At 37.6% G+C, this 21,885-nt stretch overlaps 1 protein-coding gene across 4 annotated transcripts in view; it reads left to right on the top strand.

Moving 5' to 3' along the window:
• The window catches only part of MYH10 (myosin heavy chain 10), a gene marked incomplete at both ends in the record, with an annotated part of 131,010 nt that overhangs the window by 39,336 nt on the left and 69,789 nt on the right, over positions 1 to 21,885 (top strand). For 2 of the 4 annotated variants that reach the window (XM_084238711.1, XM_084238713.1), the window contains 3 exons: positions 9,758 to 9,860; positions 10,495 to 10,524; positions 16,377 to 16,469. In XM_084238711.1, the coding sequence (XP_084094837.1) occupies positions 9,758 to 9,860; positions 10,495 to 10,524; positions 16,377 to 16,469 (226 nt within the window). The remainder of the gene's footprint in view (positions 1 to 9,757; positions 9,861 to 10,494; positions 10,525 to 16,376; positions 16,470 to 21,885) is intronic. The other 2 variants (XM_084238714.1, XM_084238712.1) reach the window with 2 other exon arrangements.

The following is a 21,885-nucleotide window of genomic DNA, read 5'->3' as shown; positions in this document are numbered from 1 at the left end:
TTTAAACAGTTGATTCTTGCTATGAGTAACATACCCTAAACCTTTTAAGATAAACAAATAGAATTGATAAAGCAAACCAGAAATGGGCTTGTAAGTGTAGTAACTGATCTTTGACAAAGGATCAAAGGCAGTACAATGGGACAAAGGTAGTCACTTTAACAAATGGTACTGAAACCATTAGACGTCAAATTGCAGAAGGAGTCTAGGTACATGAAAATGAACAGAATGGGTCATAGAATAACCTAAATGTAAAACACAGAACTACAAAACTCCTAGATTACATAGGAGAACTTTGATCACCTTGATTATGGTGATGTCTTTCTAGATACAATATTAGAGAAATGATCCATGAAAGAAATAATTGATAATACCGATTTTATTAAAATTAAAAGCTTCTACTCTGCTTGAAGTGATTATACCAAGCAAAATAAGTCAGAAGGAAAAAGATAAATATTGGATGGTTTCACTTATGTGTGGAATATAGAGAAACCAAACAGGGTCAGGAAAAAGACATTTGCAAGCTGACCATAGATCTGAGGCAAACAGCAGGAAGAGGGAGAAAAGTCAAAACAGGAAGGAAGAGCACATGGTGATTGATGGATCATGGGTGCAGTGGTGTTAGGAGAACTATGGGGACTACACCTGAGGGGAGAAATGAAGAAGATAAGCCACAAGCAGGGAGAAAATACTTGCAAAATACACATCTGATAAAAATCTATACAAAGAGGGCCTCCCCGGTGGCGCAGCGGTTGAGCGCTGGGTTGCGAAGCTGCCCGCGGCCTCTGCGGCGCCGGTTCAATCCCCGGCTGCTCCCCGGCCACCGGAGGAGGGTCCCACATGGTGCGCAGACCTCTCCTGCCGCCCGCTGCTCCCCTCAGCAGTGTACTTCGGTCCTTCTGCCTGCTCTGCTCCCTGCTCTGGCTCTGGTGAATTCTCTCGCCCTCCCGGCTTCTGACTGTACCCAGTGCATGTATAAACCAAACAAACAAACAAACAAATAGATAAATAAATAAGACATGCCTCTAGAAAATTAAAAATAAATAAATAAATAAAATTTAAAAAAATTAAAAAAAAATCTATACAAAGAACTCTTAAAATTCAACACTAAGAAAACAAACCACACTAAAAATAGGCCAAAGACTATAACAGGTACCTCACCAAAGAAGATATACAGAATCTTGAGCTTTAGCTGACAGCCAAATATATGTGTGCCAGGATCTTTAGCTAGTGGCCACCATGAACATCATTTGGGTTTCTCTGGATTCATATGCACCGCTCACCCAGCACACACTCTGCTTTCTGAGCTGCCATCATAGTAAATCTTGCAAAGGCTGGTAACAATCAAGATGATCCCAAGAAAATGGCACCTCCCCCAGAGGAGGTTGAAGAAGATAGTGAAGATGAGGAAATGTCAGAAGACAAAGATGATGGCAGTGGTGGAGAAGAGGTTGTCATACCTCAGGAAAATGGCAAGAAGGCTACCCTGACTCTAGCAAAGAAGGTGATGGTTTCCCCAACAAAAAGGTGTGGTTGCCACACTCGCCAAGAAAACCAGTGGTCACACAGGCCAAGAAGTCTTATACCAATCCAAGCAGTAGCAAAACCTGGGAGGAAGAGAACCACACCAGGCACAAGCATTGGTAGGAAGAGAACCACACCAGGCACAAGCATTGGTAGGAAGAGAACCACACCAGGCACAAGCATTGGTAGCCACCCTTCCTAAGAAGGGAGCAGTCGCTTCAGCCAAAGGAACCAAGAATGCCCCCCCTCCAAAAAAAAGTGATGAAGAGGAGGAGAACGAATTCGAGCCCACAGCAATATAGGCAGCAGCTGCCACGGCCTCAAAGGTAAAGATGAAGACTGAAGAAATAGCTCTGGAGACTGTACCAGTCAAAGGAAAGAAAGTTCCTTTGAAAGATGCTCCTGTGGCATCTAAGAAGATATACAGAAGAGTGTGGCTGAGGATGATGAGGAAGACGACAGTGTTGACGAGGAGGAAAAAGAAGTATCTGGAAATCAAAAGAAGGAAATGGCCAAACAGAAAGCAGCTCTTGAAGCCAAGAAGCCAAAAGTAGAAGCCACAGAACCAGCTGTATCTCTGTCTTGGTTGCAGATCTCCTGAATTAAAAACAGGTCCCACTGACCTTTTTGCTGAAAATGATCTTGTTGTGTGGATTTTGAATTTGCTGAAGACCTGGAAAAGGCTTTGGAATTCAATGATTTAAAAAAAAATTAGAAAAACCAGTAAGAAAGATAGAGATGCAAGAACACTTTGACTAAAAGTCTGCCTACAAAGTTACAAGGATGAATTAAAAGGTTTTTGAAGATGCTATGAAGGTCAGATTAGTCAGCAAGGATGCAAAGAGTGGTAGCCAAGGACCAGGAGGCCTCCAAGGAGACAGGAGAAAGAGGAGACCACAAGCCACAAGGAAAGGAGAAGTTTGGATAGTTTCTTCATCCCTCTGTCTTTCCCTCTCCCATTTGAAAGAAAGAACTCTAGGCTTTTTACTGTGTTGCTTGATCAACGACAGCCTTCTGAGAACATTTAGAGACAGTATACAATCCTGTGGTCTACTTGGAAATCCATATAGATAACATTTCAAGGGCAATACCCTTGTTAGTTTTGACTGGATGTTCATATAAACTTTAAAAAGACAAGTAATACCCTTCTCTGTAAGTTAGATTTATATTGTCCCTTCCAATGTACAAAACCATTTTTTTCCAACAAAAAAAAAGATACACAGATGGCAAAAACAGCATATGAAAAGATAATCTACATAACATGTCATCACCATTAACACCCACTTGAATGGACAAAATCTAGAAATGCTGTCAACACCAAATGCTGATGAGAATGGAGAACAACAGGAACTTACTCATTGCTGGTGGGAATGCAAAATGATAGTCATTTTTGAAGACAAGTTTAGTGTGGTTTCTTAACAAATTAAATGTACTCTAATGATGTAGCAATTCACTCCTTGGCACTTAAAGCAGTTGAAAACTATGTCCACACAAAAAACCGCATACAAATGTTTATAGCAGCATTGTTCATAATTGCCAAAACTTGGAAGCAACCTAGATGTCCCTCAGTAGGTGAATGGATAAACTGTAGTAGACAACAGAACATTATTAAATGCTATGAGAAAATGAGTTATGAAGTTGTGAGAAGACAAAGGGGGTACCTTAAATGCATATTACTAGGTGAAAGAAGGCAATGTGAGAAGGCAACATACTGTCTGATTCCAAATATATGACATTCTGGAAGACAAATCTATAAAGACAGTAGATCAATGGTTGCCAAGGAGATAAGTGCAAGAGGGGATGTTTGGGGGGTGAGGGGAAGTGAATAGGCAGAGCACAGAGGATTTTTATAGGGCAGTGTAATTATTCCGTATGATACTACAATAGCAGATAACATAATATTTGTAGTAATATAATGTAGATACAGGGATTATACAACCCATAGAATGTACAACACCCAGAGTGAACCCTATGTGCCTACTCAGTTTTGTTATACACCTGAAACTTATTTTTTTAAAAAAAAGGTTCTTTAAATGCATTAGCCAATAGTTAAGGCAAGAGTATAGTATAATTGAAAAATTATTGTGTTGTCAGCAGTCTGGTATTCTGATCCCAGCTGTACTGTGAACTAGCTCTCTTGACCCTGGGTCAGTCAGCTTCTCTGGACCTCAGTTTGCTTTTCTAACAACTTTGTTTAAGATGCCCTAAAACTGGGATTTTTTTTTTTTAATTTTTTTTTTAATGTTTTCTTTTTTTTTTTTTTTTAATAGAGGCATGCTTTATTTATTTGTTTGCTGGTTTGTTTGTTTTTGTTTTTGTTTTATACATGCACTGGGTACAGTCAGAAGCGCGGGAGGGTGAGAGAATTCACCAGAGCCAGAGCGGAGAGCAGAGCAGGCAGAAGGACCGAAGTACACTGCTGAGGGGAGCAGTGGGCGGCAGGAGAGGTCTGCGCGCCACGTGGGATCCTCCTCCGGTGGCCGGGGAGCAGCCGGGGATCGAACCGGCACCGCAGAGGCCGCGGGCAGCTTCGCAACCCAGCGCTCAACCGCTGCGCCACCGGGGAGGCCCAAACTGGGATGTTTTATATCATTGTAGCTGTGTCTCAGTGATAGTTATGGGGGAAAAGAAATATGCACATCATTTTGCAAATACAAGTTTAAAATGTTCTAAGCAAATATGCCAAGAAAGGGAACTAACATCTTTGCAAATGCTGTTTCTGTTAATCTTTGCAATGCCTCTTGTCTTCTCATTTACATATGACATTAGCCAAGGAAAATCATTAACAGTGTGTGTGTGTGTGTGTTTTAATTGAGGTTATCTAAAGCAAGAACTTTAGACAAAAGATGTTTTCAGAGCTTTGATGAATTTGATGTTACAGATATCCAGAGGGAATAAAAACAAACCAATTAAGATCTGGGAAAGGGGTTTCTCTGGGAAAGTACCCGTGATCCAGGAGGAATTCAGAAAGAGATCCCAGAATTGATCATATATTAATGATCTGCTTCACTGCTTAACACTGTTTTATGTTTTTGGTTTGGATTGCATGCCCTTTCGGTAGGCCAGTGAGTACCCTACACCTCTCTAGAAAATGCAACTGCCTTCAGATTACAAACTCCAGGTCCTGTATGTCCGGTGTGCTACAGTAGACACAGAGCACTCCACCCAGCAGGCTACTTATTTTGTTCTCTTGTTCATCTTGCACTTCTGCCCCATAGACCACCATGAAATAAGCAGCCACTTACAGTGTAGAATTACTTCCTTGGCAGATCTTGTTTTCTTGGTGGAAATGAGGTCAGATTCCATTTAGCCTCCTCACTCTTTAGGTCTTGGCCTGTTCTCCTCTGGAGGATTCTCCTAGTAATTTTCTTTGAGAGAAGTCTACTGAGCTTTCTTTTGACTCCCTTGCCTCCCTTTACTTTTGTTTAAACTTTTTATTTCCTCTGCTTCCATATGAGATAAATATGTCATTTCTCTTCAAAATTTTTTCCCAAGACTTTCCTTTGATTATACCACCTCTTTTGTATTCAAATCAGAGGTATTTGTTTTTTTTTAAATTTAATATCCATCTACGCTTCAGCTTCACTGATCAGCTGTTACCAATTATTGCCAATTGAGAGCCTTTTGGCCAGCTGTGATGCTAGGTTCTTTAAATGCTTAGTACTATGAAGTAACTTTATCTCATTTTAAAGGCACATAAACTGAAGCTCAGAAAGCTAAACAGACTGTGAGGAAGTGGTATACAGGACTTGAATCTAAGTAGGTCATTTTGATACTGTAGCCCATGTTCTTTAGCCACTGCACTAACAGTATAGATTCAGAGTAGTTTAGAGTTTAGTATTTTAAACTATATCATCTATGTTGGACATGTATGAAAGTCGAGTGGACGGTACTGGTTTATGCTAATTATGTGCTTTACTTAGACACTTTTTTTTTCTAATACCTTGTGCATTAGAAGCTGTTACCCCCATTTTAAAAGAGAAGAATCTTAGACCTCAAATATGTAAAATGTAGCAATTATTCAAGTATAGCCCAGTAAAAGACAGATGGGAAAAATACTTTTAAGAACATGCTGAAGAATGTCCAATTAAGAGGACTTAGCTGGGAAACCATAGAGGGAAAGTTAAGTTGAAAGTAACAATCATAGGTATTTTTGAGACAACTCATCAGTCTAATGAGAGTTTCATTTTTTAGCATAATAAGTTATCTACTTGAACCCAAAAGTCAACATCATGATTAGCATTGAAATACCATTTTTTTTTTTTTATAAATATTTATTTTTTTTTATAGAGGCATGTTTTTATTTATTATATTTGTTTGTTTGTTTTGTTTATACATGCACTGGGTACAGTCAGAAGCGCGGGAGGGTGAGAGAATTCACCAGAGCCAGAGTGGGGAGCAGAGCAGGCAGAAGGACCGAAGTACACTGCTGAGGGGAGCAGCGGGCGGCAGGAGAGGTCTGCGCACCATGTGGGATCCTCCTCCGGTGGCCGGGGAGCAGCCGGGGATCGAACCGGCGCCGCAGAGGCCGCAGGCAGCTTCGCAACCCAGCGCTCAACCGCTGCGCCACCGGGGAGGCCCTGAAATACCATTTTGAATAAAGCCAAAACAAAACAGAGAAAGCTCCTATTGGTATTAAGAAATCACATTTGAATAAAATCCAGTTCCTGCTCATCTTTCAGAAGACTCTTGACTCTTCCTTAACTAGCACATTGCAGGAAGTTTTCCTCTGCTCTACTCTGCCTTTTTCTTTTCAACCTTCTTTGTTTCCTTCATAGCATTCTTATTTCACTATAATAATCATTTTTATTTCTTGTTTATGTCTCTTCCTAAACGTGAGCTCCACAAAGACTTGGATTTTGTTTACTACTCTTTTTCTAGCACATGGAAGTTGATTTGCAAATGTTTGTTGACTGAATGAAAATCATGACCTCATATATCATTGGTAGCCAGGTAAAAAGTAAAATAGTAATGAAAGGACATTTATGATAGGAACAAAAAATTTAAGAGGCTAGAATAGACAGAACAGTATGTGTGGGGCCTATATTCACGTATTTAACAAAATTTAAAGCACCCTACTATGGCAGGCATTGTGATTCCAACAAGACAAAGACATGATTGTTTTGTACTCAGAAAAATACAAAGCTTAGGGCTTCCCTGGTGGTGCAGGGGTTAACCAGCCACTGCACCACAAGTTTGATCCCTGGCCAGGGAACCTAACCCATATGGTGCAGCAGACCGCTCCTGTCTCACCCACTGCTCCCCTCAGCAGTGTATTTCAATGGATCTGCCTGTTCTGCTCGCCACTCTCTTTGGTGAATCCTCTTACGTACTCCAGACCTCTGGCCTACACCCCAGTTCTTATATGCATAAATAAATATTTTTTAAAAATACAAAGCTTACCTTCATCGCTGTCTCTTAGGTATCATTTCTCCCCAAAATAGTATGTATATTAATATTACATACTCAAAAACTCCACCTATTTTTTTTTTTAATTAGGGGAGCAGGGTAATGGGTAATAATAACAGGGCAAGTTTATTTGACATCTGAAAAATAAACCTCAAAAGATTATTTAGTTTGTTTTTTAAGAAGAACAATAATGTGTATTTTGGTTAGTTATGTTTCAAAAGTACTTCAAGACAGGGCTGGCTTTGGAATAAGCCATAGGGAGAAGAGTGAGTATAATGTAAAGATAGCATTTCAAGTCATTGGAGGATGAATGCTAACTGTTGTTATTGGGATATGGGTGGATCGTTTTGGGGGAAGTTAGATTAAATCTTTCCCTCAACCCTATTTTGCTTTCAGTTTGATTTAAATGGAAGTATAAAAAGGGAAGCCATCAAAGTTCTAGAAATACATGAGGATATAATAATATAGATTATATGAAAATGAGAATGTAGACAGATATAATGTTGCAGGGAACATAAATAGTAGATAGAAACATTAATAATATTTGGTAGGTTTCAGTGCGAAAGATACAAAGCTTCTAGATGGCAAAACACAAAAGGGGATGATTTTTAACAACAGTAGATAGTATAACAATAGGTGGTGGTTGATAAGCTTAAATAAAATATTCTTATATACCTTGAGTAGATTGTATCTAGAATCATCAAATCTTGGAGCTAGAAAGAATCTGACCCAATTGCTACATTTTATAAGTGGTGATGCTGAGACCCAGAAAAGACAGTTTCCTTCCTCAAAGCCATACATCTATCGGGTCAACAGGATCTTTTTGCTAACCCCTCTACAGTTGAGATTGTAGGAATCTGGATGCAGAGAATTAAGCTTATATAGCTAGTCTACTAAAAAATTTTAAGTCATGGACCACTCAAATAGCACAATTCCAAGAAAGGAGCAGAAAAATTAGATTTTTCAAGTCTTAGATAAGACAAGTTTGGAGGATTATTTGTTGGCATTTTTAAGTTTCTGGTTTTTTTTTTTTTTTAATCTAATGAGATAGTAAATATTTTAATCCAAATTGAAGTTCTGTCTGGGGCCTCCCCGGTGGCACAGTGGTTGAGCGCTGGGTTGCGAAGCTGCTCGCAGCCTCTGCAGCACCGGTTCGATCCCCAGCTGCTCCCCAGCCACCAGAGGAGGGTCCCACATGGCGCGCAGACCTCTCCTGCCACCCGCTGCTCCCCTCAGTAGTGTACTTCTGTCCTTCTGCCTGCTCTGCTCCCTGCTCTGGCTCTGGTGAATTCTCTCACCCTCCCGCGCTTCTGACTGTACCCAGTGCTTGTATAAATAAATAAATAAATAAATCTTTAAAAACAAAACAAAAAAACAAATTTAAGTTCTGTTGATCAGATAGGTTTACTTTGGTCGTATCTTAGAAAACTTGAAATATTTTAACAGAGAGGCCATAATTCAGGTTTCATTGTATTCCCAGCAGCTTACCTGAATTTATTTTTTTAAAGATTTACTTATTTATGCATACAAGAGTGGGATGTAGGCCAGAGGTATGGGGGTTGAGAGGATTCACCAGAGACAGAGTGGGGAACAGAACAGGTGGAGCTACTGAAATACACTGCTGAGGGGAGCAGTGGGCAAGACAGGAGAGGTCTGCTGCGCCATGTGGGTACCTCCCTGGGCGGAGATTGAACATGCTGCAGTGGCTGGTGATAGCTTCATAGTCCTGAGACTTAACCCCTTGCGCCACCAGGGAGGCCCAGCTTACCTGAATTTAAAGCTTAGTAATGAGTAGAAATAAAAAGCAACCTTCTTGTAAATATAAACTGTATAAAGTGATGGCATTTGTCCCAGTTCACAGCAAAATTCATAATATCCTATTATTTTCTCTACAAATGATGTGCTGGTTATGTGTGAACACCATGCTAAGTTACACGGATTAAAAAAGAAACCAACACAAATAAATGCAAGAGGTCATAATCCTCCTCAGAGAGCCCAGTGTGGGAGGCCAGTGATCATTTTGAAGAAGTTTAGTGAGGTGTGGACAAGATATTGCATTGGTACAATAAAGAGACCCATCATTAGTCTCTTTGACGATGAGCTAAGAAGGCTTTAACTAGCTTTGATGAATATCAGTAATACAAGGACCACTTTAATTACAATCCCCTGAAAACAGGTTAACATGCCACCTGAAACAATGCAAGTGGAAAGAATATCACCTAGTTATGTAATCTGTGTCACTTTCTCTCACTTTATTTTCTAATATCTGTAGAGTTGTAATTTTAAAGGCACTAAGTGAAGGTATAATTGCTTTACTTCTATTTTAAGGTCACCCTCTAAACAATACATTTTAGGAAGACTTAATAAGGGAAGACTCATGTGATATTTATTGGTGATTAATGTCTAAATTCTCTGCAAACTATTTTTTCATATATAACAGTAATCAGCAAGCATCATTATCACAGGGTTCATTAAGTTCTTTTGAATTAAATTAGTTGTTTTAGTAAGTCTTTTCTAGTGCTACGTATGTTTCTGATACTGCAGGACTCTTTTGAACATTCTTGATAAAGTTAACTTTTCTGGTGGAACCTCCAATTCCAAGGGAAGAAAAAGTGTTGTGAACATTTTCCTATGTCCTTAGTGACTTCTACCAAAAAATTATCTGGGTTAATTTAATACATTAATTTTTTTTTTTACAACTGATATTTCTTCCTATTTACTTTTTATATTTTCTACTGATTCTTGTTCCAATTCAGTTTATTTTTTTCAATTTTTAGACTGTATGTTATGCTTAAGAAAAAAAGGCCAATGTTACTGTTTCTTTCAGGGGTGAATCAGGTGCTGGGAAGACAGAAAACACTAAGAAAGTCATTCAGTACCTTGCTCATGTTGCTTCTTCACATAAAGGACGAAAGGACCATAATATTCCTGTAAGTTTTTGTTCTGTTGTCCTTTTAAATCTTAGATTTATTCTTTTATGATTTCAGAAACAAGAATAAGGAAGCAGACTGCTCAGTATACAACTACTGTGAAAGCCCTGGCCCTCTCACTACCCCTTCCCACTCAGCAGCTCTTGTTCTACCCAGCAGGGGAGCAGGTTGTTCAGGAAATTGCTTTTAACTGGTTATTCTAACAAGGCAACAGCAATTATGGTTGTAACTTGAGACCTCATTTCTAGCAAAGATTTGGTGACAATTGATGAGCAGTGCTTACAAAGGATTCTTACTTTCCCCAAAAAATAGACCCTCAGATATTTCTAGCCATTCTTTCTGAACTTGCAGAGCAGCATGTTGCTACTGTCCACAGCAGCTAAAGCTGTGGGCCTCCCTCAAGGAGAGGGTAGACATTTTGGGAGAATTGATAATAGCAATGGGGTAAGATTATGTCAGTTATCTTTATTTTGTAGATATGCAGAAGTGGTAGTTAAAATGGCCTGAGTGAATGCCAGCCTAACCAACTTTACAGTTCTAAATTGCACATTGACTTGGTGCTTTGGATATGGCTTACTGCTAGGGAAAGACCCAAACTTGCTAACATTTGCATTTATCTGTTTGTAATGAACAGCAGGAATCGCCTAAACCAGTGAAACACCAGGCAAGTGCTTTTCTTTATGCTTCTTAGTCTTGCGTGTTTGCGCTAATTTCTGTCTTTAGATTGAGTCTCTACTAGAAACAAATGCCATTAGTTCTGAATGAAGTATGTCATGAAAAAAATATTTAATTTTGAAAATTTGTTGCTTAGCGGCTTATTCTTTCTTGAGAAGCAGCATGCCATTTTGCTTTAAATTTGTTTTCTAAATGAATTTTAATATTTATTACCCTGTTATGACATTGGATTGCATGTTTATGGAACCTGTAAATTTAGGGTTTCATGTGTCAGATACTAAGTGGAAAGAGTTTAATACTTAATAAACACAAAGAAACCTAGTTTTGTGATGTGCATTAAATTTTGACTTTGGGGCTACAACTTTGAAAGTTGTACCTTTTGGGTTGACACATTTTTAATCTGTTAAAATGTTACGCCCTCTATATGTTCTATACTAAAGGCATCATTCTAAGACATAAAGTTAGAATTTCCTTTATTCAGGAGAAGTAGTTGGGGAGAGTGTTCTTCCTAATATCAGATGCCCACCTTCGCTCCATAGGGGTGGCAGTGGACACTTCACAAATTGGAGTATTTTCTGCTCTTTGGAAGAGAGGGAGGGCAGAACTGAGCCAGATGCCTCGGTTATCGTGAGATGTCTGTACTTGGACTAATCCCTACCCCAACACTGGAATGGTTTTGGTTTGACTGTCTTCCACAAACATAATGATGTAAAGCTAATATAAAGCAAGACAAGATAATGTTGATTTATGGAAGTATATTAATGTAAAGAAGCAATCAGATAATTAAAAGAATAGTCAAAGATATGAGATCTTCAGATAGCTTTCATAAAATTCTTAGAAATTCTCAGACAGTGAAGGTGTATTATATCTGTGATGGCCCATGAAATTCTTTTGCTCCTTTAGCTACAGACCCAATCAGTGATACAAATTGGGAGGGCTAATGAAATTATCTTTATCTCTAGGATATTTAAAGCCCTCTTTGCCAGTTAAGGAGGAATCTCTAGACCAGAAACCAGTTTTTGTTTGTGCTTTAGAAGTGCATACTAAATGACCTTTTAATATGTGCTTCAATTGCCAGTGAAATAGTGTTGAATGATTAATGTACAGATTTAGGTTTTCCAAGTAATACGGAATACATAAATCATTATCGTTAACATTTTGTTTTGATGTCATTTTAAACTACAGAGTGGATCCCTCTTGTATGTGAGTAGCATGCCTAACTGTAGATTTTACTTTGGGTCAGATCAATCCTGGGAAGCAAGTTTTTTTTTAAAGAAGGCAACTGCTTCTTTGGGCTGCTTTGTTGTGGTTGTTGATTTGCATGTCTTACTGCATGTGTTTACCCTGCGCAGAAACTTCAGTGCTGCTTTTCCCAAGTTTAATTTGATAGTGGTCTAGTTGAATAGTAGCTATGTTTATATTTTCAGAAATAGGAGAGGAGCACTAGTTCTCAACTGATTTTTCTTCCCCCAGCACACCTGAAGTATATGAGATACTTGTGAGTGGTAGGGAATGATCACATTCTGGAAAGGGTTATGTCAAGATGTTACTTCTTTGCCCACACTCTCTCCCACACTCCTGGGGTACCCCTATTCATGACTTCCTCAGTCCATTTTGAGAATGACTGCTGTAAAATAATGTTGAAAGTTTGTACTTTGTAAAGTCAGTGTTTCTTTCAGTTGATATCATTGGTTTGTAAATTTACATTGACATTCATAGGCAAACATTCGGTCTCCAGTGACAATTTGTATCGATTTCTAGACAATAGACTAGTAGACTGTTACCTTTAGGCAATAGTATGAACCGTAGAAACAAAGGGAAAGGCATTTCTAGGCCTTTGATTTTTGTCTTGTTAAAAAAGAATTGAGCAAATAAATAAAACTTTATTGAGGTTTAATTCATATACCATAAGAGTCACCCATTTAAGGTATGTATAGTTCAGTATTTCTTAGCATATTAACACTATAGTCAATTTTAGAATATTTTAATCATTTCAAGAAATCCTATACTCACTAGGAGGCATCTTGCATATCCTCCCTAAAAACTATTAATTTACTTTTTGTCTCTATGAATTTGCCTATTCTGGGCATTTCATATGAATGGAGTCAGTATGTCATTTTGTGATTGGGCTATCACTATGTGTTCAAGGTTTATCAACCCTGTCATGGGTATAAGTACTTCATTTCATTTTTTGGCCAAATACTCCATTATATTAAATATGCCATGTTTCATTCATCCATTCACCAATTGATGGATAGTGGGGTTGTTTCCATTTTTGGGCCATTATAAAGAATGCTGCAGTGAACTTTTTTTGGAGGGGCGCATTGGGGGGCAGACATATTTTTAGTTCCCAAGGGTGCATACTAAGGAGTGGAATTGCTGGGTGATGTGGTAACTCCCTTTTAACATTTTGAGTAACTCTGTTTTTCAAAGTGTTTGAATTATTTTACATTCCTACCAGCAATATATAAATAAGGGTGCCAGTTTCTCCATATCCTTATCGGCAGCTGTCATTCTTTTTATTATAGCCATCTTAGTGATGTGAGTGATTGGTCTTTCATGTTTACATTTAAAATTTAGTCCTCACTAAGAAAGTATGAACAAATATATATAAAAGAAATCAATTTTTAAAAATAAGGTCACAATATTTAAGAATTAAGCATTAAATAAACATTTACCTATAAACTTTTGGTGCACTTTTTATAACAGCAATCTTCTTTGGCTTTATCTCCTAAGTATCCCATTTCAGTGCCATCTTCCCTTTCATAGGTTACCGTTAGGGACCCTGAAAGTCTGGCTTAGTGTTCCCAGTGTTGAGTGCCACTCCAAAACCTGAGCAAAGTGCTGTTTCAGAGCAGATTTGAAAGTGACTGGTTTCTGAAAATTGGCCCTTCCGTAAGAATGGTTGCTTTTAACCAGTCCACCTGTCTGGCTGTCTTTTGTGTCACCCACATCAATATGGCAGCTTCAGAATGACTTCATGTCTACTGCTCCAACCTGCCTTCAGCTAAGACAAAAAGGTGAAGATGGCAAGTAACAAGTTCAGAAATTAGCACCTGCCAGTGGAGATTGGAATCTGGTCCTCAACATGGTGATGAGTTGCTGCCATTTACTTTCCACCCTCCTCCTTGGGTCAGTGGCGCTCCCGTAGCTTCACCCCATCTGGCCTGCCACGTGCAGCATGACCCTAGCCCAACTCCTCTTGCATGTTGGACTAGAGATTTGTGAGAGGTGTACATATTTTTTTACCAATTTCAAATTTATCCTACATGTGTCATAAAGCAAGTATTTATAACATGCTCTACAATAAACAATAGTTTGCATCATAATTAGTAAACCTTTAGAGCATTATGCAGTTGTAAATTATTTGAACTTTAAAAAATAATTTCAAAAGCTACTAAAGTTTTTCCCCATGTTCCCAAATAATGTGTCTTGTTATAGAGAATAGAAATAAAGGACATTGCTTATCCAACTCAGCAGAAAGGTTAGCACCACATCACTGCCCCTTGATGGTTTATAAATGGCTTCATAAGAGATGTTAGTGCCATTATCTAAGTGTGAAATTGATCAGCACAGAAATGATCAAATTTAGTGGTAATCACTTAATTTAGGACCATTTCTGCATGTTTTATATTAACTTCGTGTCAAGCTTTTTATGATTTGAGTCTGAGATCTTACTTGGTCTCATTTTTATCACAGATCTCTTAGAGTTCTACCATGTCACTGTTAATGTAATGCCCCCAACAGTAGGAAGACAGAAGCACCTGAGTTTACAGTTACTATGGTGACTTAACCCTACCCTTATTGCCGCCTTTGTTTCAACACCATTCCCTCCCAAATACTACTAGAACGTTTTAGGATCACTGATTGTTCATTCATTCAACACACAATCCTGAGCATCATTTTCACCTGATACTGAGCTAGACACAAGGGATGTAGCTAATTACATTAAGCTAACAGAGAATAGAATTAGTAGAATACACACAAAGGAAAAGAAAAAAAAAAAGAATCAATAAACGTAACTGAAAGAATCATTGTAGTCATGTCTAGGGAATATTAAAATGGGGTATACAATACCTGTTAGGAAAACATTTGAAAGTTAGATTCTTATCTGATGTATTTTCACTATGATTTGACAGGATAAAGTGTAATTTTTAAGGACTTTGTATTCTAATTCCTTGATTAACGGTAGATATTTAATGTGAGGGTAACACTCTGCTTTTCACTGACCAGAAGTCATTGTTTTTCTGACAGTTTCTACATACTGATCACAGAGACTACAGTGAAAAGCATACTGGAGCCCAAACAATTGTTGCAGAGCCAGTGTACCAAGGGTATTGTAGGATGTTAGTAGTAAGCATATGGATGGAGGTCACTACTGATCTAAGGGAAGAGTCACTCTTTCATATCACAGAATAACTAAGGTTCTCAGTGATGACTCTCAGTCATTACAGTTGGTTCAACATACCTTGTATAGGAAGTCTTGATTGTGTATCATGTGTAGAAAAAGTCACATCAGAAACAATCTGGTGTTTTAAAGTCAGTAAGATTAGAAGATTCCGTGTACGGGGAGCAACATCTGATCAGTAAGGTGAGTTGATAAGATGTAATGAAACTTACATAGCTCAGGGTTCTTAACGGGACTGGTTTCTCACAGGTTTCAGTTGAACACAACTATGGATTGTAGATTGTTCTGCCTTTATCCAGGTTGTATAAGGAGGAAACCTATAAGGATCCTGTCTCCTTACTGTGTCATGTGCCGTAGCACACGTCCCTACCTTTCTAACTATGAGGTTAGCTACTGAGACTGCGTATGGCACATATTGTTCCCTGTTTTTTCATTTGATGATAATATACATCACAAAGCAACTAACTATAAATTAAAAATATGTGAGCTTCCTTATATTCCTTTTTTGCTTGGAGGATCATACTTGCTAGCAGTTTTTCTTGTTTCCTTCTCTTTAGGTCTAGAGTACCATGGGTTTTTAAAAATATACGAGTAAGATCTGTGTTGGAAAAAGCAGGTTTACTTAAGTCAAACAGTGTAATTCTGAAATTACATTCCAGGAACACATCGCTTTCTAGTGCTTTTCATGGCTAGAAATGGTATCATACATTCTCATGCAGCTTTCTATTATGTTTCATGACTAAAGCTATATTAATGTACTTAAACATTTTGTTTGTGAGATCTGTTTTATAGCCTAATCTGCATATATGTAAAGACTGAGTAAAGCATATATTATACCAAATACTATATACTTAGCCTTTTAGATCTCAGCCAAGAAATCAGTAGCATTGCCATCTTTGTCATCTCTGAACTTGGGGAGGAGGACATTGTCCTGTCTGTGTCATTTAGGTATTAGGTGAAAGCCTCAGAAAAATGACAAGTCTTATATCAGCAACATGGTGATTCTTAAAATTAGCTGCCTTAAACCTTTGGAACAAGGCAGGGTGGAAATAAACAGAAGTATTAGCATTAAGTTTTTCATTGACGCATCATGCTAAATTTCATGAGTGCCAATTTGCTTTATTTTCAAAATTCTCTTCCTAATTTCTGTATCCTGGAGAGATTTATCCACAAATTTATCTTCTCTAGTCAATGCAATATTTTCTTTTCCTTGTGATCACTTTATGCATGCTAATGTTTTTCCTCTAGCAGACCAAGAATTCCTATTAAGACCAAGAATAAGAAGCCAATAAAAGTTGCTAATGGCAAACAAAGTGAAAAAACAGGAAGCTTTTGTTTTGTTTTTCCCCTGAGGACTGGAGTAAAAACAAGAGATTAACATACATTTGCTTTTATTTATATGTCTGTGTGTGTGTATGTATAATGTCTTTTAGGGGGAACTTGAACGGCAGCTTTTGCAAGCAAATCCAATTCTGGAATCATTTGGAAATGCGAAGACTGTGAAAAATGATAACTCATCTCGTTTTGTAAGTTTAAAAGCACCAGAAACTTTTCCTTAATTCCTAGTTAGATGTCTAATATGAGTAAGCAAATAAAGTACTGTTCTGCCTAGATTTTAAGGAGAGCCTAATAGATTTAGTATAGAACAGTGCTCTCCAGTAGAAATATAATGTAAGTCACATGTAATTTTAATGTTTCTACAGTAGTAGCCACAATTTAAAAAGAAAATTATGGAGATAATTTCAATCACCTATATAATTATATGTTATCGAATGGATGTATAGTTACATAACCTGAACTTAATCTTTGCTTGGGATGATATATTGAATATAATACCTTTAACTCATTAAATAGGAGATTAAATGAGATGCATACTGAGTACTCAGCATAGCGTTGGGCATACTATATGCTCAGCCAATGAAGTTGCTATTTGATGTAGTAAATTTTCCTTTTCACACCTTCCTGTTTCTATGGGCTATAGACTTAAAGAGTAATTTGTCACTACTACTGACTTTTAGAAATTCTTCTGAACTGTTCAACTATCTTAATTCTTTGAAAGTTTCACTTTCTTCTTTAGTTTGACCAGCCATTACAGTTTTGTTTTTTTCCACGTTACATGTTTTGAGATAAAGTAGGTTTACATCGTTGTATCTGCTTTGGGGTTTATAGGCTTAAACTTGACAAATGTGTATTTTCACACCCTGCCTAACCACCAGTGTCCCAATAATCCTCTGCCATGTTCCTCTGGGCCCCCTTTTGGTTACCTTAGTTTTGCATTGAGATATTGAGTTTTTTATTGGTTTGGTTTTGACTGACCATTATGTTTCTCTATATTCCACAATAAGTGAGCCATCCAGTGTTTGTCTTTCTTCTTCTGACTTTCTACACTTAGAACTATTCATTTGGTCACAAGGACAAGAGTTCCTTCTTTTTATAGCTAAGTGGTATGCCATTGTAGATGTATACCACATTTTTGGGATCCACTCCTATAAGTGTCCTCTGTCCTTGGGCATTTGAACTGTTTTCATAACTTAACTGTTATAAATAAAGCTGCAGTGAACTTAGGAGTACATATATCCCTTCGAATTAGTGTTTTTGTATTCTTTGGGTGGACACCTCGGAGTAGACTTGCTGGGTCATATGGTAGATCCATTTTTAATATTTTGAGAAACTTCCATCAGCCATTATAGTTTGCTTGAGGATATTATCCTAATTGATAGTTAGGACAATATTACTTTGTCACTGACCTCCCCATCCCACCTACTCAGAACTGACACTTCACTGACAAATCATTTTCAAACTCATATTCATTCAAAAAAAGAAAAAGGGCTTTTCTTTAGTAAATCTTTTGCCATCCAGTAACCCTTTCAAAGCAAGATGGGAATGGGTTTTCAATTTCAGTTACTTCTACTTGAATTCTTCAGGTTAATTCTGTATTTTTCCTCAACCTCTATTATTAGAGGTATTAATAAAGGTCAGGAAAGCCAGATTTAAAGATACTTCAGGTCTAATGATTCCTTGTGGTGATCTGCATATTAATTTTCTTATAGCGTGGTGTTTGTGATTAGTGGAGGCAACTAGATTTGGGATTACAGGGAACCCATTAGACACAAAGCTTGCCAAGAAACCCTCTGTATTAGTTTGCTAGGGCTGCCATGAAAGAGTGCCACAGGTAACTTAAACATCAGAAACTTATTTCTCACAAGTAGAGGCTAGCAGTGTGGGATCAAGGGAGTCGCAAGGTTGGTTTCTCTGTAAGACTTCCCTCCTCCCCTCCCTGTGTCGTCTATGGTCTTTTCCCATGTGTCTGTGTGTCTGTCCTATATTCCTGCAAGAACACCACTTGCGGTGAATGGGGACCTTCCCTAAGTTAACCCATTTTAACTTAATTACCTCTGTAAATTCCTAACTCCAAATAGGTACTGAGGTACTAAAGGTTAAAACTTCAGGATAGGTAGGAGGGTGGATTGAAAAGAAAAAAAGACTCCATTATAAGAATTGGAGGGAGGGGGTTGAATCTGCTCATAGTCTCAAAAGATAATACTCTCTAAAGTAGTTTAAATATATGAGACTTTCCAAGATATAGGAATCTGTTTAATTGGAATATTGTTTATTTCTGGTAAGATAAAATCTGAAGATTCACTTAGCCCAAGTTCATTTAGTAATTATTTAGCCTTTTATGCACAAAGTGGGGTAACACATGCCTATGTCAGTAAGAAGCGCGGCTGTGCCTTTTGGATTAATAAAAGATCTGGGAAGTTGAGCTTCATTTAGTGTTTTTATCATTCGTTGGATCATCAGCAATGAGCCTGAGCCACAATTAAATCTTAAATTCTTCCTACTGAAAACCCTGTGTTTAGTGGCTGTGTCAAGACACAATGAGCTACCAGCTTGTTTGTGGCTTGTTGGAAAATGCTTTATTTTGCCACCTAAATTAAGTTACCAGTCTATTCAGATTCCCCCCTCCTACCCACATTCTAAATTCCAAAGAAACAGTTTTTGTGCACATTTGTCTCATTTTTGCCTAGAAAAGATAAAACGGTACTAACCAGTCATTTATATTCTTTTGGTAAAGAATATAATGAATGATTCTTGTTACAAAGTGGTAAAGATTCAGTTACCTGCTAGGGTGTTTTTCCACTCATTATTTTTGTGTTTGTGTTAGATAGAAGTGTAATTCTTATTAGTTATCTATTGCTACCTAACACGTCACTCTAGAAATTTTAGTGGCTTAAGATACTATTGCAGTTTCTCTGTGTCAGAAATTAACAGCTTAGCCATGCCAACATATCCTGTCCCAAAAGTAGATAGAGATATTTCTGGTAGGAACTTACTGTACAATCTACTGGTAGGAAGGATTTCTGAGATTGTTTTCTAACAAGATTGATTATTCCAGGAATCATCCATCCAGTCTAAATCTTCAATAAATCCTATTTTAGCTAAGCTGCTACCTCCCAAAGTGCTTGTACTACTATGTAATAACCTTTCAGTGTATGCAAGCTGATATAGTAAAAGTTAATCTTTCTTTTTAGAAAAAAAGGTTTTTGATTAAGGCACTGTTCATCCATTCTTCCAAGAAACAAAAGTATCCTTAAATCATTGAGTTTGGGCTTTAATTCTTCAAAGGTCAACTTTAGTGTTTAGTATTACCTACTGTTATCGTAAGACATTAACTCATGAAACTACAATAAGTAGTTGATTTTAAGGTTCCATAAAAATAATGAAGTAATTAGTTCCATTGATTGAATATATTTCAGATAAAACACTACTTTGGTAGTTCTGTGTAGGTGTTGCTCTTTAGTTCTCAGGGGATTAGATAGTTGCCAGTGTGGGCTCATTTTTTAATTAATTTTATATAAATTCAATTTTTTGTTGTACAGTTTAATCATTAAGCACCTGTTTGTCAGACACTATTGCTTTCTTGATCTCTCCACTTGGATGTCTAATAGATTTATTAAATATAATATATCCTAAGTGAAACCTTTTCCATTCAAAATTTGTTCTTAAAGGACTTAAGGACAGTATGTCTATAAATGGTATCATCCCATCACCCAGTTACTTACGCATAAAATAAAACAAAATACATAGGAAACATCCTTTACTGGAAATTTTTCTCATGGTCCTTGTCCAGGCCAGGTGTGAATTCTATTGGTGAAACTTACAAAATGTATTTCAAGTCTGTCTAAAGTTCTCCTTCCTCTCCTAAACTTAGTTTAGTCTAAAACCCCATCTGAGGAGTTTTCCTCTACTAGGCTCTAGTACAGTGTCCTATCGCTTTCCCTCATAGCACTTCTCTCCATCTGTAGCTAATATGATCTCTTTCCTTCGAGAATGTAAGTTCTAAGACATTTGGGACTTTGTCTACCTTGTCTGTATCCTTAGGTCTTGGCACTATACCACATGCAGTTAAGTGCATAGTAGATGTATTTATGGAGTCAATTTAGTTAAAATGTGGTTGTCTACCTAATGCAGGCACCCTTCTAAGCTGTGAGAATAGATCGGTGGACAGACAAAAAGTTCCTAGCCTCATAGAGCTCACCTTCATTTGGGGTTTAGCTTTTATTTTTCCATGACTTGTCATAATGCACAGTTGAGCCTAGGGAACAAACTGCATATGCTAGACCCTCTGGAGGTGTGCCTGCCCCATTCAAAAGCTTGGGTAGAAGATACATGGGATCCAGTGGCACAATGGACAGGCTAGGTCTGGGTGGAGATCTGGTGATATACATCATACTGAATGAGTCATGTGATGTTAAAAAATGAGTTCTGTAGTTAGTGCAAGTTCACGTAGTCATTATTTACAAGCCACATGCCTGCAGTGAAAATATTTGAAGCTATAAATTCCATAAGCTTTAGAATCCATTTGTTTCCATTTCTTTGATCTGATACAGACAAGTAATTTCCTGAAGAATATCTTTTCTTTCAAAGATGCTAGCATATGGTTTGTATTAAAGGGGATTCTTTAGAGAGCATTACCCTTATGAAAATAATCGTTCACAGTTAGTCCAGTTCTATGTTTATGGAGAAGTAAAATGTGTTCCAGATGGAGGAGAGATATGTAAAATGAATCTCTTGTAATGAAACTTTAAAAGTCAGGGCTTCAATTTCAAAATGGTTATATCAGCAGATACATTTTCCCCCAAAGTTTTAGAAGCAATCACTTGCTGTCTTTGTGTCTTTCCCCCAAACTGATTTAAGCTAGTACCTTTTAGAAGATAATTAGCCTCCATTAGTGAGAAACTAAAGTCTGTATTTATCTTCCACCAGTTTATCATGAAATCAAGTTAGAATTCTGCACCCTTATATATACTTTTTAGCAAACAGATACTGAAAACAGTCTTATAACTAAATTGAATGTGGCCCCTAACTTAAGTACGCTCACTTAATCTTCCCTTGAAGGTTTAATGAGGAATATGCGACAGTCAGGGGCAGAATATGGCCTGCACCAGGCAACCAGCATCTTCAAGTCAGTGGCTACACACAGAACTGTTTCAGATGCACTCTCAGCTGCCTTCCCAACCCTGAAGCCTCCAGGGCTCACCAGAGTTAGGGGGTGTCTGTGTTCCCAATCAATCCATGCCTCAACACCACTTCTTTTGCCCCAAGAGTTTTTAATATCCTTTATACTAAGTAACAAGGCCACTTAGTTCACATGAAAATTTATTTTACTAATAACAAAGCTTGTGGTGTAATTTCATGATTAAGATAACTAAAATATTTAAAATAGCCAGCTGACCTTTGGATTAAAGCCTAAATAATTATTCTTAGAATGGGTTTTCCCACTTAGGATAAATAACTGCCTCCAGAGTTGGAGATTTTTAAAGGAGTCAGTTAACATACATACATAACTCATTATCTGTGCTACAGTGTTTTAAAGTAAATTACAGATTTTATAATAACCATAAACACTAAATTAGGAAGGGGAAAAACAAACCTGCATTG

The sequence above is a fragment of the Talpa europaea genome (assembly GCF_964194135.1).
Source record: "Talpa europaea genome assembly, chromosome: 7".
Classification (NCBI taxonomy): Eukaryota; Metazoa; Chordata; class Mammalia; order Eulipotyphla; family Talpidae; genus Talpa; species Talpa europaea.
This window is presented reverse-complemented; position numbering and strand designations above follow the sequence as displayed.